Consider the following 25,349-nt stretch of genomic DNA (forward strand, 5'->3'; position numbering starts at 1 on the left):
CAATTTTGAGTCAGGCATTCGTACCTGGACATGAGTGATGCAGAGTGTGTCAGAAGGTGGCGTTTCCGCAGAGAAGTTGTCCGTGAAATTTGTGAGTTGCTGAGACCAGACTTACAGCTGAGAAGCGGCAGGTGGAATGCTTTGTCAGTTGAAGTGAAGGTTAGAGCTGCACGTTCCTTCTATGCCTCGGGATTGTTTCAAGCTACAACTGGGGATATGTGCGCCATCTCTCAACATGCAATACATGTCTCCATTCATCAGGTCATGGCTGCACTGTATGCACGGAGGAATGATGTCATCAAGTTCCCAATGACCACCCAAGAAATCTATGACAGGGCTGTGGGATTCTCAAGGATTGCTGGCTTCCCAAAGGTACAGGGCTGCATTGATTGTACCCACATCGCATTGCGAGCACCTTTGAAGGATGCTGAGCTGTTCAGGAATAGAAAAGGCTTCCACTCTTTGAATGTGTGTGACAACATGCATTGCATCATGTCAGTCGATGCAAGATACCCTGGCAGCACCCATGATGCGTTCATCCTATGCGAGAGCGTTATATCTGCCATGTTTGAGCAGCAGCCAGAAGGGCAGAGCTGGCTACTGGGAGACAAAGGGTACGGCCTCACCACCTGGCTCATGACACTCATACGCGTAACCTGGATGGAAGCTGATCATCAGTACAACCTGTCGCACATTGCGACGCGCAGCATCATAGAGAGGACCATTGCCATCTTGAGACAGCATTTCCAATGCCTGGACCATTCTGGAGACTACTTGCAATACTCCCCTGAGATTGTCGGTCAGTTCACTGTTGTGTGCTACATGCTGCATAATGTAGCCATCATGAGGCAGCAGCAGCTGATAGTGGAAGAAGAAGACCCAGCTGTGGTGGGAGTGACTGATGATAATGATTTGGAAGATGCAGGTGACGAGCAGGAGGAGGAGGAGAATGATGAGGATGAGGAAGCCATGCAAGTGCCTGAGGCCAGAGCACGACGTCAGAGGAGGGCGGGCCATCGTGCTCCTTTAATGATTGCTCAAGCCTTGCGCCAGCAGCTCATCTGTGAACGCTTTACTGATGCCTGACGGCTCAGCGACAAATATTCCACAGGGACATATTTATTTTTTGGAGCTGTTCCTAAATGTTGTGTTGTATTATTTTCTTTACCACCTCTGGGGTGCATGGCCAGGACTCCACAGATAGGGTCCACATAAACCCTGTTGCAGCCATTATGCCTCCAATCACACGACATATTCCCTGCCATGACTATACTGAGTCCTGACTGAGGCTCAGGAGCAGGAGTCCCAGCCTCTCGCTCTTCCATTAGCTTTGTAAGGGGCTCCACTGCTTACAAAGCAGTTAGGAAGCTCCTGGAATCTATAGAGACTCAGCACAAGCTATTATTCACCGTTTTCCTGGGGGGGTTCCGCTGGGATTCCTTCCAGAGATATGGCAGGAGATTGGTGGGATACTGGGGGAATTTTGGGGCCAATGTCATTGAGGAGTGACACTAAAGGAGAAAACCAAGAATGGAACATTGAAGTAACAACGCAAGGTGGGTGAAATGCAATTTCTAGGAATGTGTTGGCTACCCTGTGTCAGCTCGGAATAGGACCAGGCGAGAGTGATCCCATGGATCTGGACCACGGAAAATTCTCCAATTTGCACAGTCCAGAGTTGTATTGATGCACTGGGATTATTATGCACATTGTCCTGATGCAATTACATTAAATTTTGTCTTTTCACACTTTTAGTGAGAATATTAGGTCCATATACAAGATAATATAAAACATAGGCTTCAAATAACTTGGAATTTAATGTTTACATATACCTCACCAAGGTCTGCTAAAACCAACAATAAATTAGCACCTTCTTAATTACCATTTTATAATATTTACAATTCTTTTCATTTTAACATTAAACACCAAGATCAAATTGTTCAGTAACCAAATATATGATCACCTTTTCATTTCATTTGTTTGGGCATCACAATCCAATGTCCCTCACTCCATCCAGTTGGTTCTGCTCACTCCATAAAACCATAGTAGCAGAAGGTTACATTGCAGAAACATAGAAACATAGAAAATAGGTGCATGAGTAGGCCATTCGGCCCTTCGAGCCTGCACCGCCATTCAATAAGATCATGGCTGATCATTCCCTCAGTACCCCATTCCTGCTTTCTCTCCATACCCCTTTAGCAGTAAGGGCCATATCTAACTCCCTCTTGAATATATCCAATGAACTGGCATCATCAACTCTCTGCGGCAGGGAATTCCACAGGTTAACAACTCTCTGAGTGAAGAAGTTTCTCTTCATCTCAGTCTTAAATGGCCTACCCCTTATCCTAAGACTATATCCCCTGGTTCTGGACTTCTCCAACATCGGAAACATTCTTCCCGCATCTAACTTTTCCAGTCCCTGAGACAAGTTAGCCATTCGGCACATTTCATTTGCTAGAACAATCCGAAACGAATCCCATGCTTGGGTTCTCTCCATAGCTGTACCAGAATGTTACCAGGGCACCAACAGTTAAATTATGAGGAGAGATTACATAAACTAGGCTTGTTTTCCCTGGAATATAGAAGATGACTTGATTGAAATTTTTAGGATTTGAGAGGAATTGTTACGGCAGATAAAAAACCTTTTCTGCTGGTGGGGAAGCCTGGGACAAGGGAACATAACCTTAAAATCAGAGTCAGGCCAGCCAGAAGAGGTTAGGAAATACTCCGTCACACAAAGGGTGCTAGAAGTGTGGAACTCTCTCACACAAAAAGCAGTAGATGTTAGCTCAAATAATAATTATAAATCTGAGATCAATAGATTTTGCTAGACAAAGGTATTAAGGGATATGGAGCCAAGGTGGATGGATGTAGCTGGGAAGTATCAGGCTGGGGGAGGTGTCAAGAGTCTCCACCTCGGAAACAGAAGGCTCTCAGTGGTCCCATTTATAAGGGGCTGCATTTAATTAAAAAATAAAATTTGGTTTCTCTTCAGGAACTCAGAACACGATAACAGCCTTGAACCCCCAGATGTGCCCCACATTCAAAGGTATTGACAAGATATGTCTCACTAGGCGTATCTCTGGTTACCCAATGCCAGGTCCCTTAACATAGTGAGTCCATGCCCCCAGCCGTGACCCTGTTTAATCCTTGTTTATGGCTCCAAAAGACTATTGTGGAATTCAGCCGTAAGGCAGAGACTCAGCATATCTGGGTCCTGGCCTCATTTGTGGCCTTTCTCACATCCTTCCCGACATCAGTGAAAACTGAATCAGCATCTCAAGCCTCGTCTCACCGGAATCATCCAAAAACATTCTCCACAATTATCACCACAATAACACAATTTATAACATGCATCAATTAATAAAAATACATTTTGTACTATGATTCACAAACTAATAAAGTTTGTCTCCTGCAGTATATCAATCGTATATTTATTCACATTTATCGGTGTGCAGTTTCACAATGCCTTTCATGTGAAGCTGCAGAAGTTTGTAGAATTCATTCGGCATTGAGTGAATTTTACCTGGCATCATATTGTCATAGTAATGATGGTGGAACTGGTTTCCATGCACATCTTTAGAGAAGGGCCAGAATCCATACACCCATACTTCCTCACACAGCTCCATTGCTGCGCTTAATATAATGAAACCGCTAGAAAGACGTTTCTCTTTAACACCTTTACCTTTCCAGAATGGACTGACAGTTTTCATGTATGATGGATTTAAAAATATTGCCTTCTGTTTCATTCCAAAATCTTGCAGAGTGTAAGAAACTTTAAATGAAGGTGACGTGTTAATTGAATAAGAAAATGCAGGCAGCAGAATAAATGCATTTTTATAGGCAGATATATAGTCCACAAAAGGTTTTCTCCTTAAATTCAGACTTTGGTACCTGTAAAATAAACAATATTCTTTACATTTAGACCCTGAAATTCAGGGATTCTATCAGGGCCGGTTTGGATTGTGGTTGGGGTCCGGCAGCACCAGGCGAGGGCCGTGGGCAGCTGGGCCAGGATCGTGGGCAGGTGGGGTGGGCTCATGGCTGGGCGGGGCCGATGTCACAGGTGAGGTAGGACTGGGATTCTGGTCGGTAGGGGGTGGCAACATTCCCAACTTTATACTCCTCACACAGAGAAGGCCGTGGAGCTCATTGGGAGACACTTTGCTCTTGACATAGGAGAAGGCGAGGCTGGCTGCATATGGCCAGTACCAGACTGAAAACAAGCACTGTCACTTTGGCATCTCTGTAAAGGACCATATAGACACAGCGTTCCACTCTGTTCCCTATCTCCATAATCCCAACAAGTAATACTTTTAGTTTCTATTTTCCTTTCCTCCAGATCCACCACAACATCGGAGGCATTATTTTCAAGGGTATCGATACTGATGCAGTAGCTGGCAGGTGAGGTTGAGATGACAGCAGCGATCTGTCAATGGTGAGAGAGGTTATTCCAAGGATGTGACAGTGTATAGAAAGTTTACTCCAAACACTTCCAACCTGCATAAAGCTCAAATGTGTCTTCCAAGGCTACAGATTCGAAGATTAGAAAGTGAACATCTATGAAATGGTAGCGTTTATACCATATTTGCAGCAGTCAACTGTTCAGAAGAATGGAATCTGATGGAACACCCGACCTACTTATCTGACGTGATCCCTCAGCGCTGTGAACTTCGTGAAAGGGATGAAAAAATGGTAAGTGTTGGGCAAATGGTGTTTAATTGGCTTTTAACTATAATCTAAATTACCTCCCCCACTGCTTGGTGTCGGGTCTGTTGAGCACTGACAGACCTGACACATGGGAAACACGAGTGCAGGTGGTGTTGACAGTGGGCTCCCAACTCACTGTCAATATTTCTATTTTAACACCTGTCCAGTCTTCGATCCCCCCCTCTCAGCGCTGGTAAAATTCCGGCCTACATGCCAAACAAGCCACAAACCAAATAAGTAGATCAGGGTCAAAGAGAGGTCAGAAGGGTAGGTAGAAGACCTGCACCATTGTTACTCGACCCCAAAGTGGAAAATCCCACCCAATACCTTCAGGAGGCAAAGGCTGAAGAGAAAATTGGAAAAGGAAAATTGCTGAAAATGAAGCGATATCTCAGCGGCAAAGCATACCTTATGCTCACTTCTTCTCACACAGACCTTCTTTTCTCCTATCCTATCTTCTTCCCATTTTCTGTCTCTGCAGTGTCAGCTGTGGCTCAGTGGGTAGCCCTCTCCCCTCTGAGTCAGACAATTTGTGGGCTTAAGTCCCACTCCAGGGATTTGAGCTCAAAAATCTAGGCTGACACTCCAGTGCAGTACTGAGGGAGCACTGTGCTGTCAGAGGTGACATCTTTCAGATGAGTCATAAAACCGAGGCCCTGCCTGTTATCTCAGGTGAACATAAAAGATCCCATGGCACTATTTTGAAGAAGAGCAGGGTAGTTTTCCCCGGTGTCCTTACCAATATTTATCCATGAATCAACATAACAAAAATAGATTATCTGGTCATTATCATATTGCTGTGTGTGGGAGCTTGCTGTGCGCAAATTCCTACATTACAACAGTAACAACACTCCAAAAAGTACTTCATTGGCAATAAAGCGCTTTGAGACACCCGGTTGTCATGAAAGGCACTATATAAATGCAAGTTTTTCTTTTACTCTCTCCTATTTCTGGTTTGTTATTAAATACAAATAGACCTGGGGGCACTTGTGCATGAAACACAAAAGGTTAGTATGTAGGTACAGCAAGTGATCAGGAAGGCCAATGGAATCTTGGCCTTTATTCCAAAGGGGATGGAGTATAAAAGCAGGAAAGTCTTGCTACAGTTACACAGAGTATTGGGAAGACCACACCTGGAATACTGCGTGCAGTTTTGGTTTCCATATTTACAAAAGGATATACTTGCTTTGGAGGCAGTTCAGAGAAGGTTCACGAGGTTGATTCCAGAGATGAGGGGGTTGACTTATGAGGAAAGGTTGAGTAGTTTGGGCCTCTACTCATTGGAATTCAGAAGAATGAGAGGTAACCTTATCGAAACATATAAGATTATGAGGGGGCTTGAAGAGATGGATGCAGAGAGGATGTTTCCACTGATAGAGGAGACTGGAGCTCGGGGGCATAATCTTAGAATAAGGGGCCGCCCATGTAAAATTGAGATGAGGAGAAATTTATTCTCTCAGAGGGTTGTAAATCTGTGGAATTCGCAGACTCAGAGAGCTGTGGAAGTTGGGACATTGAATAAATTTAAGACAGAAATAGACAGTTTCTTAAACGATAAGGCAATAAGGGGTTATGGGGAGCAGGCAGGGAAATGGACCTGAGTCCATGATCAGATCAGCCGTGATCTTATTAAATGGCGGATCAGGCTCGAGGGGCCATATGGCCTACTCCTGTTCCTATTTCTTATATTCTTATGTTCTTATAATTACCTCCTTGAAATGATACTTGGATTGGCTGTCACAATATCTGTTTTCATTCCCACATCATCCATATAATCCATGATAGGGGGAAGATTACACCTGTAATAATTAAGTAAACAATTATATTGTCTTTTTAAACTAATAATGTATAACATGAATATATCACTACTGTGACAGACATCAGTGCAAGGCAGTAAATGACCAGAACAAATTCGAAAGCACACCTTGTTCATCAGATCAGTAAAGATAACTCATGTAGATCACTATTACAATTATTCTACAATAAACTAACATTGTTGGATATTAAAATCATCATCATCATTCACATCACCCCACCACTTTAATCCTTAGATTGCAACACGTGGAGGCAGTTTCCAACCTGTAGTGTCATTTCAATGCCTGCCTCTCTTCCGCGGCTACGTATGCGCCCGGGTGTCCCTGGAGATGGAGCACGTGATGTCCACCGATACGCTCGATGCCTTCCGCGACTGGTCGATAACGGAAGGACTGGAGTGCATCATCACAAACGGGAACAACATTTTAATTTGATTTATGAAGGTTTCTTCAAAAGATTTTTTTGTTATTTTACAGGCTTTTTGGTTGCTGACTTAAGTATAAAAGCAGGGAAGTCCTGCTACAAATGCATAGGGTATTGGCGAGACCACACCTAGAGTATTGCGTACAGTTTTAGTCTCCTTATTTAAGGAGGCAGTTCAGAGAAGGTTCACGAGGTTGATTCCTGAGATGAAGGGGTTGATTTATGAAGAAAGGTTGAGCAGGTTGGGCCTATACTCATTGGAGTTTAGAAGAACGAGAGATGATCTTATTGAAACATATCAGATACTGAGGGAGCTTGACAAGGTAGATGCAGAGAGGATGTTTCCTCTTGTGGGGGACTCTAGAACTAGAGGGCATAGTTTAAGAATAAGGAGTCGCCCATTCAGAACTGAGATGAGGAGGAATTTCTTCTCTCAGAGGGTCGTTAATCTGTGGAATTCTCTGCCCCAGAGAGCTGTGGAGGCTGGGTCATTGAATATATTTAAGGTGGAGAAGGACAGTTTTTTGAATGATACAGGAGTGAAAGGTTATGGTGTGCAGGCAGTGAAGTGAAGCTGAGCCCAAGATCAGATCAGCCATGATCTTATTAAATGGCGGAGCAGGCTCGAGGGGCCAAATGGCCTACTCCTGCTCCTATTTCTTATGTTCTTATGTTCTAATTGCCAGTATTTAAAAAGAGTTGGAGTGTCACCTCCAGGGCACCAATGGTTTCAGAGAAGCCCTCAGCACCTGGCTGTCCTCTGACAAGTGTTGTTCTTTCATTATCACATGTATATTCTCTCTTATTTATATATTCCCTTTCAGATTACTATTCTCCCAAGGACATGTTCCCTTAATATCTTGATTTAACAAATTATTCGACTGATTCACTAGCACTTTTAATGCCCTGTTTCACACATTCTTGAGCACAACATCTTAGGGTAAATTTTGCATGGTCTTATACCACCAAAAGAACTTGCACGCAGCCAGTGCATGTCAGAAGATCATAGGTGTTTTGCAACGAATGCTGGTTACATCTAAGGCCCTGCCAGTGGTGCAAATTTTAACCTTTCATATCGCATTTATTTTGTTAATCCGCTTGCAGTGATTCTGCAATGTTCTGAGGCTGTTGATGATGTATTCTATTTACATGGGTGATTACAGAGCATCAGTAATAACACCTAATGGACTGTGTGTTATTGGAGGCATGAGGATAGGATCATGGCACCGGAGGGACTGGAGTGCATCATTACCTTGGGAAATAGAATTCTAATTTAATTTGTGAAGTTTCCTTTTAATTTTGGTTAATTTACAGTCTTTATTGGTTATGCACTTTAAGAAAGGGGCATATGCTTACCTCTAAATTTGATGATGGTAATTCCCATCTACCAGTGCTATAAGAAGAGTAAACATAAGATCATACCATGTTCCTTAATTTTATCAACAAGCCTCCTATACACCACCTGGCTATAGTTACCTGGTTTATTCATTTCTCCCTTTTGAACAATGATGTTTCATTCGCAATCCTTCAATGCTCTGGAATAACTTCCATATCTAAAGATTTTTGGCAGAATATCGGCAGAACCTATTTCTTCTCGGACTTCCCTTAGTATTCTGGAATGCATGTCATGAGGACCTGGTGCCTTTTTCACTTTAAGTTCTAGCAATGTTTTCAGTAATACTTCCTGATCTATTGTTATCCTATCTAATTGCTCACATCTTCCTCTTCTACCCATTCATTAATATTACTCGGTCTTCTGTGAAAGCAAAGGCATAGCACTCATCTGCTATCTCTGTCATCCCTTCATTCTCCAAAAGAAGAGTTCCTTTTTCATTTCCAATTGGCCCTAACTTTTCTTTAATTCTTCTTTTATTTATTTTTGTTTGTAAAATCCTTTATTATTTCCCCTTTATATTAGCTTTTTTAATGCCTTCTCTTGGCCTTTCTAATCACTGTGTTTGCTTCCCCTCTCTAGTTTCTATATTTGGATTGCTTTTGTTTTGAATTATTGGCCCTAGATTTGTCACATGCCTCTTTTTAAAGTCGCATTTTAATTTCTGTACTCATTCAAGGAACTCCCACTTTTACCTCTTGTCTGAATATGTCTAGTCTGGACCTAATTATCTCCTGTATGAACATTCTTTATGCAATTAGCATCTTATTAGCAATGTTTTTTTCCAAATTATCTGGGCTAGTTCTCTTTTTATCTCATTGCAATTAGCTTTTTTTCAAGTACCTTTATATTTCACTGTTTCCTCATCTTTTCCATTTTTACATCCAACCTAATTATGCTACCATCATTGTTTCCTGGGTGCTCCCCTACTCTTACATTACCTATTATCATAAGCCTTGTGGCCGAAGTCAAGCGAGTGGTCGGTGTGAGAATGGTAATATAAATGAGAATCACTGAAACATTTCCTTCAACTTCACTCTATTTATATTTTAACTCTGACTAAACCAGCATATCACTGAAGAAATAGTGGGTTATATACATACCTCTGGCCAGCAGCTAAAAAGATTGTTGCAATGATAGCACCTTACAGGATGAATATTTAAAAAAAGATTTTACCTGCGTCTGGTATTCCCCTCACATTTATTAGCAGGAACAACCAGAGACATACTCCTGCAGCTGCTTTGGTTCATACCTGAATACAAAGTCAGCCTGATTTATTTCCATTCCACAGCTGCTGTTAGTTAGAACTCCTCCATTTCCAACAACAGAGCAACGTTTAAATACATGGTCTTTGAAAGGATCTGTCTAAAAAAAAATAAACAATATGCAATTACCATCACTATTACAATTCAGAAGTTCCTATAATTATACAAAAATCAGTTTTTAATCTACACCTAATCAAATAAATAGAATTACTTTAAAGTATATTTAGATAAGGAGATACTCAATGTGGAAATAGTAACAAAATGATTGTTTTTGTGCTTGGTTCCAAAGTGCATTTCAGAGCCAAAAAGAAAAGTTAACAGGACAAGGAATTCAATCTTACACTCACAGATTATATGAATGCTGTCAGTTCAAAATAGTTGTTTGTTTGACAAGTATTTTGGAATATTAATGCTTCCTTTTCCTCAACTAAGTTGGTAAGATCAGCCAGTTGCTGCATGAATCAGTGCTATTGGCATTTTTGCAGAGGGTGTGGTCCACCCAATATCCAGCAATTAACAGAGGTGGAGGAATGTGCGGCAGCCCTGGTGGGTGCCCACAATGGAACAGCTACCTGTGGTAGTGCTGATTCAACAACTTCAGCTGAGGGTAAGTCCTGCAAAATCCCCAGGCTGTGTTGGGGTCATATAATGTAATGTTGGGGTCATGTAATGTAATGTCATGTAGTGTCTGTGGATTTGGGTTAGGGTAATTTCATGTAGTGCCTCTCGACGACATATAATACAGTAGTGGTGGTCCTTCAAATAAGCCTGCGCGATGTGACCATAGTCATGTCAGCCTACCCCCTCCCCTGCTGCTAAGCATTCATGTTATTTTCTATTTCCAGATGAGGAGTCGCATGTGCACCATCCCACCATGGAAGCCTCCACCTCCGCCTCATCCTGTCATACATGGGTCGACGAGGACGAGGTCGATGAGGAGGAAGAAGAGGAGTGCCCAGAGGACCTTATAGAAACAGCTGTTGTGGGAGGGATTGATGTTAGAGTCAGTGGTGGTGGAGGTGGAGGAGGAGTTGATGGTGGAGGCAGAGGTGGGGATGGTGTGGTTGGACGAATCAGCACATATTTTAGCTGCGGCCAGCAGTCCCTCAGAGGGATTCAACTTTCATGGGTTCACCTCAGAGTCAGCGGGATCAAGTGGTGTGCAGCAATGCACCCCGAGTGTACAAGCCCGTATGCCGCCTCCACGGAGGTTGAGTCGCCAAAGCCGGTAAGCTCAGAGACAGGCAGGTGCAAACCTGGACATGGTGGGACTGTCAAGAGCGAGCGTTGATTTAGGTTGAGAACTCTTCCGGGCCCTGGGTAGTATTTCTGGCAACATCGCCACACAATCTGCCCGACAATCGGCGGACATGTCGCAGCTGATTGCGGCGGTGCGGGAAAACACCGAATCTGTCAATGCCATGTGGCAATTGATGGTCTCGGCATTTGGCACTGCATCCCCCAGTGTCACACCACCCAGACCGACAGCCCCTGAGGGTGGGGAGCTAGAACAGTCTTCTGACTCAGAGGCCGGGTCTTCCACACCCTGAGCTTCTCCAGTGGATCCACACATGTCATCGCCATTGTCTATCCCCCAACAACAGCAACGCTCCAGATACCTTGCTGCACAACTTCCTGGTCCCAACGTGGGTAGGGGTATTGGGAGGAAGCAATTGCAGGTAAAGATCGGGGGGGTGGGCGGGGTGGGGGCAGAGGTGGTGGGAATGTTGACTGCAGTTAAAATTGGTGCAAGGTGTGGGGTGTTGGTTGGTTGATTGTTTGTTGTTGTTCTTGCTGCTGTTGCTGCTGTTTTTGTTGTTGTGTTGTTATATCATTACTTTTCTTATTATTGTTAATATTCTTTCAAAAAATTTACCATTTACAAATTTGTTGAGGAGGAGAAATTATTTATTTGCTGTTAAAGTTTTCAAAATATAAAATTTTTAAAAATCTTTTTGTTCAACTTAACCATTCTTGTACTTTTAGAAAATGAGGGATAATAGTCAACATGGTTCAATAGAGTGAGCAGGCAAAGGTGAAACGTAACTCTCGCTGTTCAAGCAAAGCATTGATTTATGAGCTACTGATGTAACACTTTTGCAGTAGCGAAAGCTCCATGAGGCTTCCCCTGTGGTGTTGGGGGGGAGTGGTGGCATGGGTTCATCGCCGGGCTCCTTATCCTCCTCCTCTTCCTCCTCCTCCCCTCTCTCCTCATGTGGTCCTGGGCCCCGATTTCAAACCTCTCCTGGGCCCTGATCACATCTCTCTACAATCTCTCGCTCTCACTTTGCCCCAACCTCGTAGCTCCTGCTGTACCTGCCCACGCTCCAATCATCGACCTGGATTGTGGTGACATCCAATCCAGTTGCCCTTTTCACTGCCGTCACTCTCCTTCTCCAACAAGTGCTGTTCCCTGGAGTGGATATGTGTGCGCACTAGATCCGTGCAGCAGAGCTGGTCTTCAGTCGTCTGTTTAATCCAGCCACTGGACCAAGACCTAGCTCTGTTAAGCCCGTGTGGTGGCTGGTGTGCAACAGCCACCACACATTAAAAAAAATCCACGCACAGGCATCTTCCACCCTTCAAGATTTAGTTCGGGACCAGGAATATTAGGTCCTTCATTGAAACACCTGTGAACTTTTTGATGTGGAAGCAAGTTATCCTCGATTCGAAGGACTGCCTATGATGATGATGATGAAAGTGCAGTGCCCAAAATTGGACACAATACTCTGGTTGTGGCTGAACCAGTGTTTTATAAAGGTTCATCATAACTTCCTTGTTTTTCCACTCTATTTATTAAGCCCAGGATCCTGTATGCATTTTTAACTGTTTTCTCAACCTGCCCTGCCATCTTCAATGATTTGCGTACATATACCCCAGGTCTCTCTGTTCATGCACCTCCTTTAGGATTGTACCCTTTAGTTTATTTTGCCGCTCCTCATTCTTCCGACCAAAATGCATCACTTTGCACTTTTCTGCATTAAATTTCATCTGCCACATGTCAGCCCATTTCACCAGCCTGTCTATGTCCTCTTGTAGTCTATCACTATCTTCCTCACTGTTCACTATACTTCCAAGTTTTTTGTCATCTACAAATTTTGAAATTGTGCCCTGTACACCCAAGTCCAAGTCATTAATATATGTGAAGAAAAGCAGTGGTCCTGAGACCGACCCCTGGGGAACACCACTGTATACCTTCCTCCAATCCAAAAAACAACTATTCACCTCTGCTCTGTTTCCTGTCACTTAGTCAATTTTGTTTTCGTGCTACCACTCTCCCTTTTATTCCATGGGCTTGAACTTGCTGGCAAGCCTATTATGTGGCACTTTATCAAACTCCTTTTGGAAGTCCATGTACACCATGTCAGTCACATTGCCCTCATCAACCCTCTTTGTTGACTCATCAAAAAACTTGAGCAAGTTAGTTAAACATGTTTTTAACAAATCCATGCTGGCTACCTTAATTAATCCACACTTCTCAAAGTGACTGTTAACTTTGTCCCTGATTATCGTTTCTCAAAGCTTCTCCACTACTGAGGTTAAACTGACTGGCCTGTAGTTGCTGGGTTTATCCTTACACCCTTTTTGAGATTTGCAATTCTCCAATCCCCCACCACCGTATCTAAGGAGAATTGGAAGACTATGGCCAGTGCCTCCGCGATTTCCTCCTTAACTTCCCTCAACATCCTAAGGTGAATTCCATCTGGTCCTGGTGACTTACAACTTTAAATACAGACAGCCTTTCTAGTAACTCCTCTTTATCAATTTTTATCTCTTCCAGTATCTCCACTGGCCACCTCTATAATATTGCCTGTCTCCGCATCTGAAGCCCTTATCCATGCCTTTGTTACCTCTGGACTTGACTATTCCAATGGACTCTTGGCTGGCTTCCCACATTCTACCCTATGTAAACTAGAAGTGATCCAAAACTTGGCTGCCTGTGTCCTAACTTGCACCAAGTCCCGCACACCCATCCAGCCCTGTGCTCGCTGACCTACATTGGCTTCCGGTTAAGCAATGCCTCGATTTCAAAATTCTCATCCTTATTTTCAAATCCCTCCATGGCCTCACCCTTCCCTATCCCTGTAATCTCCTCCAGCCCCACAACCCCTCGAGATGTCTGCGCTACTCTAATTCTGTCCTCGTGAGCATCCCTGATTATAATCGCTCAACTATTTGTAGCCGTGCCTTCTGTTGCCTAGACCCTAAGCTCTGGAAGTCCCTGCCTAAATCTTTCTGCCTCCCTATCTTTCTTTCCTCCTTGAAGACGCTCCTTAAAACATACCTCTTTGACCCTTTTGGTCACCTGCGCTAATTTCTATTTATGCGGCTCGGTGCCAAATTACTTATCTCATAATACTCCTGTGAAGCGCCTTGGGACATTTCATTACGGTAAAGGTGCTATATAAATACAAGTTGTTGTTGTTGTCATTGTGCTTTGGGGTTTAATATATCATGGCACAATTTAGCTGACAATGCTTGTGAGATGTCGACATTGTAAAACGAGATAGCCAAGATAGTCTTGAAACAAGGAAATGGACACTGGGCCCAAGATGATTAATGATAAACTGATTGGCCATCTTGAAGAAATGAAATACTTCATTTCTGGGGGTCTTGTTCACAATAACACTTGTCATGCCATAATGAAACATCCAGGACAGTATGCGTGACTAGAGGCCTAAAAACATCTTGTGCTTTCCTTCACAATTTGTAGGTGAAAAACAGGGTAATTGCTTTTATTTTTCTGCATGACTTAGAGATACTGGGAGAGAAATGGGCCTCCTTTGCTCCTTCTATTAACGCCTCCACGGGAAATAATGGGGCGCAAATGGGTGAATTGAATGCCCATGAAATTCCCTGTTGCTTTTGCACTAGCACGAAGACTTAGCACCTCAGTTCCTAGCACCCCGGTTATCATGATGTCAGGCGGTGCGCCAGTTGGCGCCTTGGATCAGAACTTCACTCTTGTCCCCTGCCTCAGCACCTGCCGTTAGCAATGGCAGGTAGAGGAGATAGAAACATAGAAAATAGGTGCAGAATTAGGCCATTCGGCCCTTCGAGCCTGCACCACCATTCAATAAGATCATGGCTGATCATTCACCTCAGTACCCCTTTCCTGCTTTCTCTCCATACCTCTTGATCCCTTTGGATATATATATGGCCGTTGGAGGACCGGTAATTAAAGGCATCAACATCCGGTTTATTTTTACTCGGCAAAGAATGCTGCCATGTCAGTTTCACATAGGTAAACAGGTGTTTTGAGCGATTTCAGAAAATTAATCACTTTAATTTAGGTGAGATTCAAAAGTGCAACATTTCCATATGTTAATGGGGGCTGTACTAGCACTGGACCTCTCCCTCTAGCATCAACATCGGAGGCAGCAGAGGTAGAGAGAATGATTGTAAAAGGGAGAAGGACCAACAGAGCTCTCAACAGGAGACTTTATCCTCCCAGGGTATTCCGGCAGCAGTTCTCCTACATCAATTTCACTGAGGAACAGTGTCTTAGAAGGCTTCCCTTCACCAAGGATGTGGTCACAGAGCTGTTCTACCTCCTGCAACCAGATCTTGAGCCTCAGACCAGGGTGAGCACGACTCTTTCAGTGGCAGTCAAGGTCACCATCGCCCTCAATTTCTATGCCAGCAGATCCTTCCAGTATGCAACAGGCAACATGTCTAACATATCTCAGTTCGCTGTCCATTGTTGCATTCGCGAGGTCACAGATGCTCTCTGCAGAAGGTGAAGGGACTACATTTTCTTCCTCATGACCAAAGAGAAGCAGCACGAGTGTACATGTGATTTGCCAGGATAGTGGGCTTCCCCATAGTACAGGGTGCCATAGACTGCACCCACAATGCAATGTTGGCCTTTATTGCAAGGGGGATGGAGTACAAACATGGGGAAGTCTTGCTACAACTGTACAGGGCATTGGTGAGACCACCCATTAAGTACTACATACAGCTTTGGTCTCCTTATTTAAGGAGCGATATACTTGCATTGGAGGCAGTTCAGAGAAGGTTCACTAGGTTGATTCCTGGGATGAAGGGGTTATCTTATGAGGAAAGGTTCATTGTATTCATTGGAGTTTCGAAGAATGAGAGGTGATCTTATTGAAACATATAAAATTCTGAGGGAGCTTGACAGGGTAGATGCTGAGGGGATGTTTCCACTCATGGAGGAATCTAGCACTAAGGGGCATAGTTTCAGAACAAGGGGTCGACCATTTAAGACAGAGATAAGGAGGAATTTCTTCTCTCAGAGGGTCATGAATTTTTGGAATTCTCTACCCCAGAGAGCTGTGGAAGCTGAGTCATTGAATACATTCAAGGCTGAGATAGAGAAATTCTTGAACTATAGTGGAATCAAGGATTGTAAGGAACAGGCAGGAAAGTGGAGTTGAGAGTAAGATCAGATCAGCCATGAGCTTGTCAAATGGCAGAGCAGGTTTGAGGGGCCCAATGGCCTACTCCTGCTCCTATTTCTTATGTTCTTATGTTCTTAATCATCTTCCTGCATTGATTCTGGGAATTTGGGACTTTGTGCAATACACTCACACTGGTGCAAGCATTCTTCCATTCTCCGTACTGCCTTTGGGACTTTGTGCAATACACTCACACTGGTGCAAGCATTCTTCCATTCTCCATACTGCTCTCTTAGGTGCGTTTGGCACTAACAGTTGAAGAGACCCCCTGTACTGTATTTTAATCCTAAAAGAAAATAGCATGGGTAATACACTGCAACGTGAAAATATCTGAATCAATATTTTTAGTGAAAATATGAATTCCTGTTAGAACATTTTTTCTGTTACTGAAATTTGACTTATTCTTGTATTTATACCTGAGCACAAATCACAGCTTACCTTAGGAATCAGTTTAAGAATATCTTCTGTAATCCTCATTATTCTTTTAGGTTCTGCATCAAAGCTCAGATTTGTTCCCAGTGGCGTATTAACTTGTGTAACAACAAAATTTTGAGTTGCATTACAACATTTCTCCAACTCTGACCTGAAAGATAAACCATTTTGTGTGTCATTGAGTGTCAGCTGTGGCTCAGTTGGGAGCACTCTCACCTATGAGTCAGCAGGTTTTGAGTTCAATTTCTATGCGAGACTTGAGGACAAAAGTCTAGGCTGACACTCCGAGTGGTGTGCTGCACTGTAGGAGGTGCCATCTTTTGGATGAGACGTTAAACTGAGGCTCTGTCTGCCCTCTCAGGTGGATGTAAAAGATCCCATGGCACTACTTGAAGAAGAGTAGGGGAGTTACACCTGGTGTCCTGGCCAATATTTATCCCTCAACCAACATCACTAAAAAATAGATTATTTGGCCATTATTACATTGCTGTTTGTGGGAGCTTGCTGTGCACACATTGACTGCCGCATTTCATACATTACAACAGTTACTCCACTTCAAAAAGTACTTAATTGACTGTAAAGTGCTTTGGGACATCCTGAGTTGTGAAACGCACTATATAAATGCAAATCTTTCTTCTTTCTTTATTATACAAGCAGGAATGCAGTAGTTAAATTTTACAACCCATATCTGATGCACCTGTCTTCTCTTGCCAATATGGTTCCTTTGTAATGTTCCTAGAACTAAATAGGGACTTTAATATAACCTACTGTTGAAGATAAAGCTGTTGGCAGTAGAACTGCTCAGACAATGGCAGAACTGAACAGTTAACAATGAGGAAAAACACACTGTAGTTTAATTTCCAAAGTCATTCACTTTTACAAAATCACATGAAGCAAAGTAATGCTTTTCAATGCACCATCTTTGATCTGATCTAATTGATTGGTCTTTAGATTCCTGGAATGTTATTTTAGAAATAACACATCTCCTGTGACATTGGTCATGGATAGTCTCCAGACTATAGCCTGGCTTCTGATGCTTACTATGGCTCCACTCAAAGGCGCTGGTTGGACACAGGCCGGAATCTTCCCAGCCCTGCGAGTGCGGGTTTGGAGGCGGCCCCACTGTCACTTTCACGGTTCACTTTCCAATCTCAGAAGCTGAAGCCTTCAGGATTTGGAAGACATTTTTGAGCTGTATGCAATTTGGAACAGTTTGCAGTGATTAAAAAAACTATTACAGCAATGAGCAGGGAAGATATGTTAGAGGGATCAACAAATGGGGCCATATGAGTCGAAATGAAAAATAAAAAAGGGGCGATCACACTGCTGGTATTATAGACCCCCCAAACACTGTGTATTATCGACCCCCCAAACAGTGGGAGGGAGATAAAGGAGAAAATATGTAGGCAAATTGCTGTTAAGTCCAGAAACCATAGGGTAGTAATAGTAGGGGATTTTAACTATCCAAATATTTATTGGGACAAATGTAGTGTGAAGGGTTTCGAGGGTGCGGAATTCTTGAAATGCATTCAAGAGAACTTTTTTCATCAGTATGTAACAAGCCCAACACGGTCTTGGATTTAGTTTTGGGGAATGAAGCTGGGCGGGTTGAAGGGAGAGAGCATCAGCATCATAGTGGGAGAGCATTATCATCATAGGCAGTCCCTCAGAATCGAGGAAGACTTGCTTCCACTCCCAAAGTGAGTTCGTTGATGGCTGAACAGTCCGATACGAGAGCCACAGACCCTGTTACAGGTGGGACAGACATTCGTCGGGGGAGGGGGTCGGTAGGGTGGTTTGCCATGCGCTCCTTCCACTGCCTGCGCTTGGCCTCTTCATGCTCTTTGCGTTGAGACTCGAAGAGCTCAACGCCCTCCCGGATGGACTTTTTCCACCTCGGGCGGTCTGCGGCCAGGGTCTCCCAGGTATCAGTGGTGATGTCGCACTTTACCAGGGAGGCTTTGAGGGTGTCCTTATAATGTTTCCGCTGTCCTCCTTTGGCTCGTTTACCATGAAGGAATTCCACATAAAGCATTTGCTTTGGGAGTCTTGTATCTGGCATGTGTACTCTGTGGCCTGCCCAGCGAAGCTGATCGAGTGTGGTCAGTGCATCAATACTGGGGATGTTTGCCTGGTTGAGGACACTGATGTTGGTGTGCCTGTTCTCCCAGGGATTTGCAGGATCTTGCGGAGACATCGTTAGTGATATATCTCCAGCGACTTGAGGTGCCTTCTGTACATCGTCCATGTCTCAGATCCGTACAGGAGGGCGGGTATTACTACAGCCCTGTAGACCATGAGTTTCTGGTAGATTTGAGGTGCCTGTGCTTCAAACACTCTTTTCCTCAGAAGGCCGAATGCTGCATTGGCGCACTGGAGGCGGTGCTGAATCTCCACATCAATGTCTGCCTTTGTTGATAAGAGGCTCCCGAGATGTGGGAAATGGTCCACGTTGTCCAGGGCCGCCCCGGGGATCTTGATGACTGGAGGGCAGTGCTGTGTGGCGGTGACAGGCTGGTGGAGGAAATTTGTCTTACGGATGTTAAGCGTAAGCCCCATGCTTTTGTATGCCTCAGTGAATACAAAGACAGAGGCTGAACTCCAGGATATAGTCAATGTAGTGGGAGTGCACTTGGGTGCCAGTGACCATGATTCAAGTTGGTTATGGATAATGACAAGGATAGGAATGGAATAAAAGTCCCGAATTGGGAAAAAGCTAATTTTGCGAAGTTAAGTAGTGATTTGGCCACAGTGGACTGGAAACAGCTACTCGTGGGTAAATCAGTGTCGGAACAGTGGGAGGCATTGAAGGAGGAGATCCAGAAGGCTGAGGCCAAACATGTGCCCTTAAAGAAAAAGATTGGGAATAATAATTCTAGAGCCCCTGGATGTCAACGGACTTACAGGGTAGGATTAAGGAAAAAAAAAGGACGTTTAAGTCATACACCAATGGCGAAATATTATAGAATCTTAAGAGGAATTTAGAAAGTTAAGAAGAAAAATGAAAAAAGATATTAGGAATGCTGAGAGAGAACATAAGAACATAAGAATTAGGAACAGGAGTAGGCCATCTAGCCCCTTGAGCCTGCTTCGCCATTCAAAAAGATCATGGCTGATCTGGCCGTGGACTCAGCTCCACTTACCTGCCCGTTCCCCATAACCCTTAATTCCCTTATTGGTTAAAAATCTATCTATCTGTGATTTGAATACATTCAATGAGCTAGCCTCAACTGCTTCCTTGGGCAGAGAAATCCACAGATTCACAACCCTCTGGGAGAAGAAATTCCTTCTCAACTCAGTTTTAAATTGGCTCCCCCGTATTTTGAGGCTGTGCCCCCTAGTTCTAGTCTCCCCGACCAGTGAAAACAACCTCTCTGCCTCTATCTTGTCTATCCCTTTCATTATTTTAAATGCTTCTATAAGATCACCCCTCATCCTTCTGAACTCCAACGAGTAAAGACCCAGTCTACTCGATCTATCATCATAAGGTAACCCCCTCATCTATGGAATCAGCCTAGTAAATCGTCTCTGTACCCACTCCAAAGCTAGTATATCCTTCCTTAAGTAAGGTGACCAAAACTGCATGCAGTACTCCAGGTGCGGCCTCACCAATACTCTGAACAGTTGCTGCAGGACCTCCCTGCTTTTGTACTCCATCCCTCTCGCAATGAAGGCCAACATTCCATTCACCTTCCTGATTACCTGCTGCACCTGCAAACTAACTTTTTGGGATTCATGCACAAGGACCCCCAGGTCCCTCTGCACCACAGCATGTTGTAATTTCTCCCCATTCAAATAATATTCCCTTTTACTGTTTTTTTTTCCAAGGTGGATGACCTCACATTTTCCGACATTGTATTCTATCTGCCAAACCTTAGCCCATTCGCTTAACCTATCTAAAGCTCTTTGCAGCCTCTCTGTGTCCTCTACACAACCCTCATTCCCACTAATCTTTGTTTCCTACTAACCTTGGCCACCTTACAACTTATTGTTTTTTAATTTGATACTCTCCTTTATTTCCTTGGTTATCCACGGCTGGTTATCCCTTCTCTTACCGCCCTTCTTTTTCACTGGAATATATTTTTGTTGAGCCATATGAAAGAGCTCCTTAAACATCCTCCACTGTTCCTCAATTGTGCCACCGTTTAGTCTGTGTTCCCAGTCTACTTTAGCTAACTCTGCCCTCATCCCACTGTAGTCCCCTTTGTTTAAACATAGTATGCTCGTTTGAGACACTACTTCCTCACCCTCAATCTGTATTACAAATTCAACCATACTGTGATCACTCATTCCGAGAGGATCTTTTACTAGGAGATCGTTTATTATTCCTGTCTCATTACACAGGACCAGATCTAAGATAGCTTGCTCCCTTGTAGGTTCTGTAACATACTATTCTAAGAAACAATCCCATATGCATTCTATGAATTCCTCCTCCAGGCTACCCCATGCGATTTGATTTGTCCAATCGATATGTAGGTTAAAATCCCCCATGATTTCGGACGTTCCTTTTTCACATGCCTCTATTATTCCTTTGATTATTGTTCGCCCCACCGTGAAGCTATTATTTGGGGGCCTATAAACTACGCCCACCAGTGACTTTTTCCCCTTACTATCTCTTATCTCCACCCACAATGATTCAACATTTTGTTCATTCGAGCCAATATCATCTCTCACAACTGCCCTGATATCATCCTTTATTAACAGAGCTACCCCACCTCCTTTCCCTTCTTGTCTGTCCTTCCGAATTGTCAGATACCCCTGTATGTTTAATTCCCAGTCTTGGCCACCCTGCAACCACGTTTCTGTAATGGCCACCAAATCATACCCATTTGTAATGATTTGTGCCGTCAACTCATTTACTTTATTTCGAATGCTGTGTGCGTTTAGGTAAAGTATTTTAATACTAGTTTTTAAACCATGATTTTTAGTTTTGACCCCTCCTGCAGCCTCTTTATATTCATACATATTGTCCCTTCCTATCACCTTGTGGTTTACACTTACCCCAGTGCTACTCTGCTCTGTTGCTCCTGTCTTTTTTGGGGTCCTGTTCATCTGCGCTCTCACACACTCTAACTAGCTCAGAGCCCTCTCCTGGGTTCTGAATACTCCTCGCATTGAGGCACCGAGCTTTCAGGCTTGCCTTTTTATTACACTTTGACCCTTTAGAATTTTGCTGTACATTGGCCCTTTTTGTTTTTTGCCTTGGGTTTCTCTGCCTTCCACTTTTACTCATCTCCTTTCTGTCTTTTGCTTCTGTCTCCATTTTGTTTCCCTCTGTCTCCCTGCATTGGTTCCCACCCCCCTGTCATATTAGGTTAACTCCTCCCCAACAGTACTAGTAAACACTCCCCCTAGGACATTGGTTACGGTCCTGCCCAGGTGCAGACCGTCCGGTTTGTACTCCGGAGAGCACGAGAAATTCTTGGCTAGTAAAAGTAAAGAAAACCCTAAGATGTTCCATTAATATATTGAGTAAGAGGGTAACTAAAGAAAGGGTAGGGCCTATTAAAGACCATGAGGATAATCTTTGTGTGGAGGCGGAAGATGTTGATATGGTTCTTAACGAATATTTTGCATCTGTTTTTACAAAGGACAGGGCAATGTAGATACTGCTATCGAGGAGGAGTGTGATATTCTGGATAAAATAAATAAAGTGAGAAAGGAAGTATTAAGGGGTTTAGCAGCTTTGAAAGTAGATAAGTCCCCAGGCTTGGATGAAATGCATCCCAGGCTGTTGAGCGAAGTAAAAGAGGAAATAGCAGAGGCCTTGACCATCATTTTCCAGTCCTCTTTGGATTCGGGCATTGCAGTATTGCTAATGTAGTACCCTTGTTTAAGAAGGGAGAAAGGGATAGACCGAGTAATTGCAGGCCTGTCAGCCGAACCTCAGTGGTGGGAAAATTATTTTTTTAAATGCTGAAAGACAGGATAAATCTACATTTGGAATGGCAATGATTAATTCGGGACAGCCAGCACAGATTTTTTCAGGGAAGATCGTGTTTGACTAACCTGATTGAAATTTTTGAGGAGGTAACCATGAGGATGAATGAAGGTATTGCGTATGATGTAGTGTATATGGACTTTAGCAAAGCTTTTGATAAGGTCCCACATGGTAGACTGGTCACGAAGGTTAAAGCTTATGTGATCCAGGGCAAAGTGGCAAGTTGGATCCAAAATTGGCTTGGAGGTAGGAAGCAAAGGGTAATGGTTGATGGATGTTTTTGTGATTGGAAGGATGTTTCTAGTGTGGTTCCGCAGTGCTCTGTATTGGGTCCCTTGCTTTTTTTGTTGTATTTCAACGATTTAGATTTGAATATAGGGAGTATGATTAAGAAGTTTGCAGACGACACTAAAATTGGCTGTGTGGTTGATAATGAAGAGGAAAGTCATGGGCTGCAGGAGGATATCAATCTACTGGTCAGGTGGGCAGAGCAGTGGCAAATGGAATTTAATTCAGAGAAGTATGAAATGATGCACTTTGGGAGGGCTAATAGGGAAAGGCTATACACATTAAATGGTAGGCGACTTAATAGTGTAGATGAACAAAGGGACCTTGGAGTGCTTGCCCTGAAAGTAGCAGGCCAGGTGGATAAGGTGATTAAGAAGGCATACGGAAGGCTTGCCTTTATTGGCCGAGGCATAGAATATAAGAGCAGGGAGGTTATCTTTAAATTGTATAATACTTTGGTTAGGCCACGGCTGGCGTACTGCGTGCAGTTCTGGTCGCCGTATTATAGGAAGGACATGATTGCACTGGAGAGGGTGCAGAGGAGATTTACTAAGATGCCTGGAATTGAGAATGTTAGCTATGAGGACAGATTGGATAGGCTGGGTTTGTTCTCATTGGAACAGAGGAGGTTGAGAGGAGACATCATCGAGGTGTACAAAATATTGAGGGGCCTAGACATAGTGGATAGTAAGGGTCTATTTCCATTGGTGGAGGGGTCTATTATGAGGGGGCATAGTTTTAAGGTGGTTGGTGGAAGTTTTACAGGAGATTTGAGGGGGGGCTTTTTTACACAGAGGGTTGTTGGGATCTGGAACTTGCTGCCTGGAAGAGTGGTGGATGCAGAAACCCTCACCACTTTTAAGAGCGGCTTGGATGGGCACTTAAAGTGTCGTAACCTGCAGGGTTACGGACCTAGAGCTGGTAATTGGGATTAGACTGGATGACCTTTTGTTGGCCGGCGCAGATATAATGGTAATTACTGCAGGGAATTGAATATGGCCAGGGCCATCTCCTGGACTAGTTTCGATTGCCTAGATGGGTCGGAGAGCAATTTTCCCAGATTTTTTTTCTCCCTAAATTGGCCTGGGTTATTATCTGTTTTTTTGCCTTTCCCAGGAGATCACATGGCTCCAGTTGGGGTGGAGTGTAGAATGTTTCAGTATAAGGGGTCTCACAGTTGTAGTGAGATGGATTGGTTGGGCTGGGTGCTCTTCGTCTTTCCGTCATTGTTCATAGGTTTATATGTAACCTTCAGTGCTGCTGACCAAGGGCCATGCGGCTCTTTGTCGGCCGGTGTGGACACGATGGGCCAAAATGGCCTCCTTCTATAAATTTCTATGTTTCTGTGCTTCTATCTCAATTCAGCTGCCAACTATTCCAACAGCATCGGTGCCCTTGATAAAATCTCACCTTGGTCCTCAGAATCCCACCATGATCAACCCCAACACTAAAATCACTAAACACACCAACATCATCAACAACAACACCAACCTTATCCGCAATCACCTGATGCTGCACAGGGCACAGGGCATCAACACCCAACCTGAGATGCCAGGGATGGACTCACCATGGCCAGATTTACTTCACTTCATGCTTTTATACCACTTCTGAAGTTGTCAACTAGTCAAAGCAATGGAGAATCACTGAGAACCCGACACACTTACCTGGCGTGAAACCCGAAGGATGGCAAACTCATTAAAAATTTCGTAAAATGGTAAGTGCCTGTCACATGATGTGCCAGGTTGGCACCACCCCACACCAGCACCATAAAGCAGCCTTGCAATGCCCAAGCCATTCCTTTCACACTCTTCACTGTTGTGCGGGGTACCCTTATGTCTGACCATTCACTACAACTCACTAAGCCACTTCCAAAGGTGGACACAAATCTTTCCAAGAAAAAAAGTGTTGAAAATAAAAATTTCAATGTTTGACAACACATTAACAGAAACTTTACATGAACATTAGCAAAAACACACAGGTGGTTACCCTTGTGTGTTGTTAGTTGGTGTGTTTGCACGAGGATGAGGGTGAGTGTGATGGGTGGCTAGTGAGATGGGGTTGTGATAATGTAGATAGGGTGAGAGGGATGGGTGGAGGTGCAAGGTAAGTTGGTGTGAGTAAGGATTTGCAGAATTGGGTAGGGAAGGCAGAATGATGGGGATGTGATAAGTGGCACAGCAGGATAAGGTTGAGTGTGGCTTTGCAGTAACGTTTCGTGATCTACTGAGATCATTAAAAGGTTTGCGCCACTGCTGCCAGTTCCTCCTGACAACATCCCTGGTTGTGCCCTCCTGTGCAATGTGCAACCAGGCTGGATTGATGTCCTGGGGAGGTCTCTTCTGCCCATTGGAAGTGGGCTGGACCCCTCTGCGTCCTGTGACTCTCTCCATAAGCATAAGTCATGGGAGAGCCTGGGTGCAGCCCTGCACCTTTGTGCAGTGTTCGTCAGTGTTTGTAGCACCTCAATTCAGCAAAACACTGACAGATCAAATGTCAAAAAAAGTTGTCCACGCTCCCTTTAAGGAAACCAGCTGATGACGTGTCATCAAATGACGTCATCAGACCCACTTCTTGTTAATTTGCCGAGATCCTCACAGGGCGGGCTCAACTAGCCCAATCTGGGGATGATTGTTGTGAGAGGGCGGGCTGGAGCCAGGAGC

General features: G+C 43.9%; 1 protein-coding gene across 1 annotated transcript in view; it reads right to left on the reverse strand.

The window, feature by feature from the left end:
* Positions 1 to 2,701: 2,701 nt before the first annotated feature.
* LOC139264148 (alpha-2,8-sialyltransferase 8F-like) overlaps positions 2,702 to 25,349 on the reverse strand; it is a 100,942-nt gene continuing 78,294 nt past the window's right edge. Inside the window, exons 4-7 of the mRNA XM_070880234.1 lie at positions 16,467 to 16,611; positions 9,594 to 9,706; positions 6,420 to 6,509; positions 2,702 to 3,894 (exon numbers count right to left, since the gene is read on the reverse strand). Of these exons, the coding sequence (XP_070736335.1) occupies positions 3,435 to 3,894; positions 6,420 to 6,509; positions 9,594 to 9,706; positions 16,467 to 16,611 (808 nt within the window). The 3' untranslated portion in view covers positions 2,702 to 3,434. The remainder of the gene's footprint in view (positions 3,895 to 6,419; positions 6,510 to 9,593; positions 9,707 to 16,466; positions 16,612 to 25,349) is intronic.

The sequence above is a fragment of the Pristiophorus japonicus genome, chromosome 5, assembly GCF_044704955.1.
Source record: "Pristiophorus japonicus isolate sPriJap1 chromosome 5, sPriJap1.hap1, whole genome shotgun sequence".
Taxonomy (NCBI): Eukaryota; Metazoa; Chordata; class Chondrichthyes; family Pristiophoridae; genus Pristiophorus; species Pristiophorus japonicus.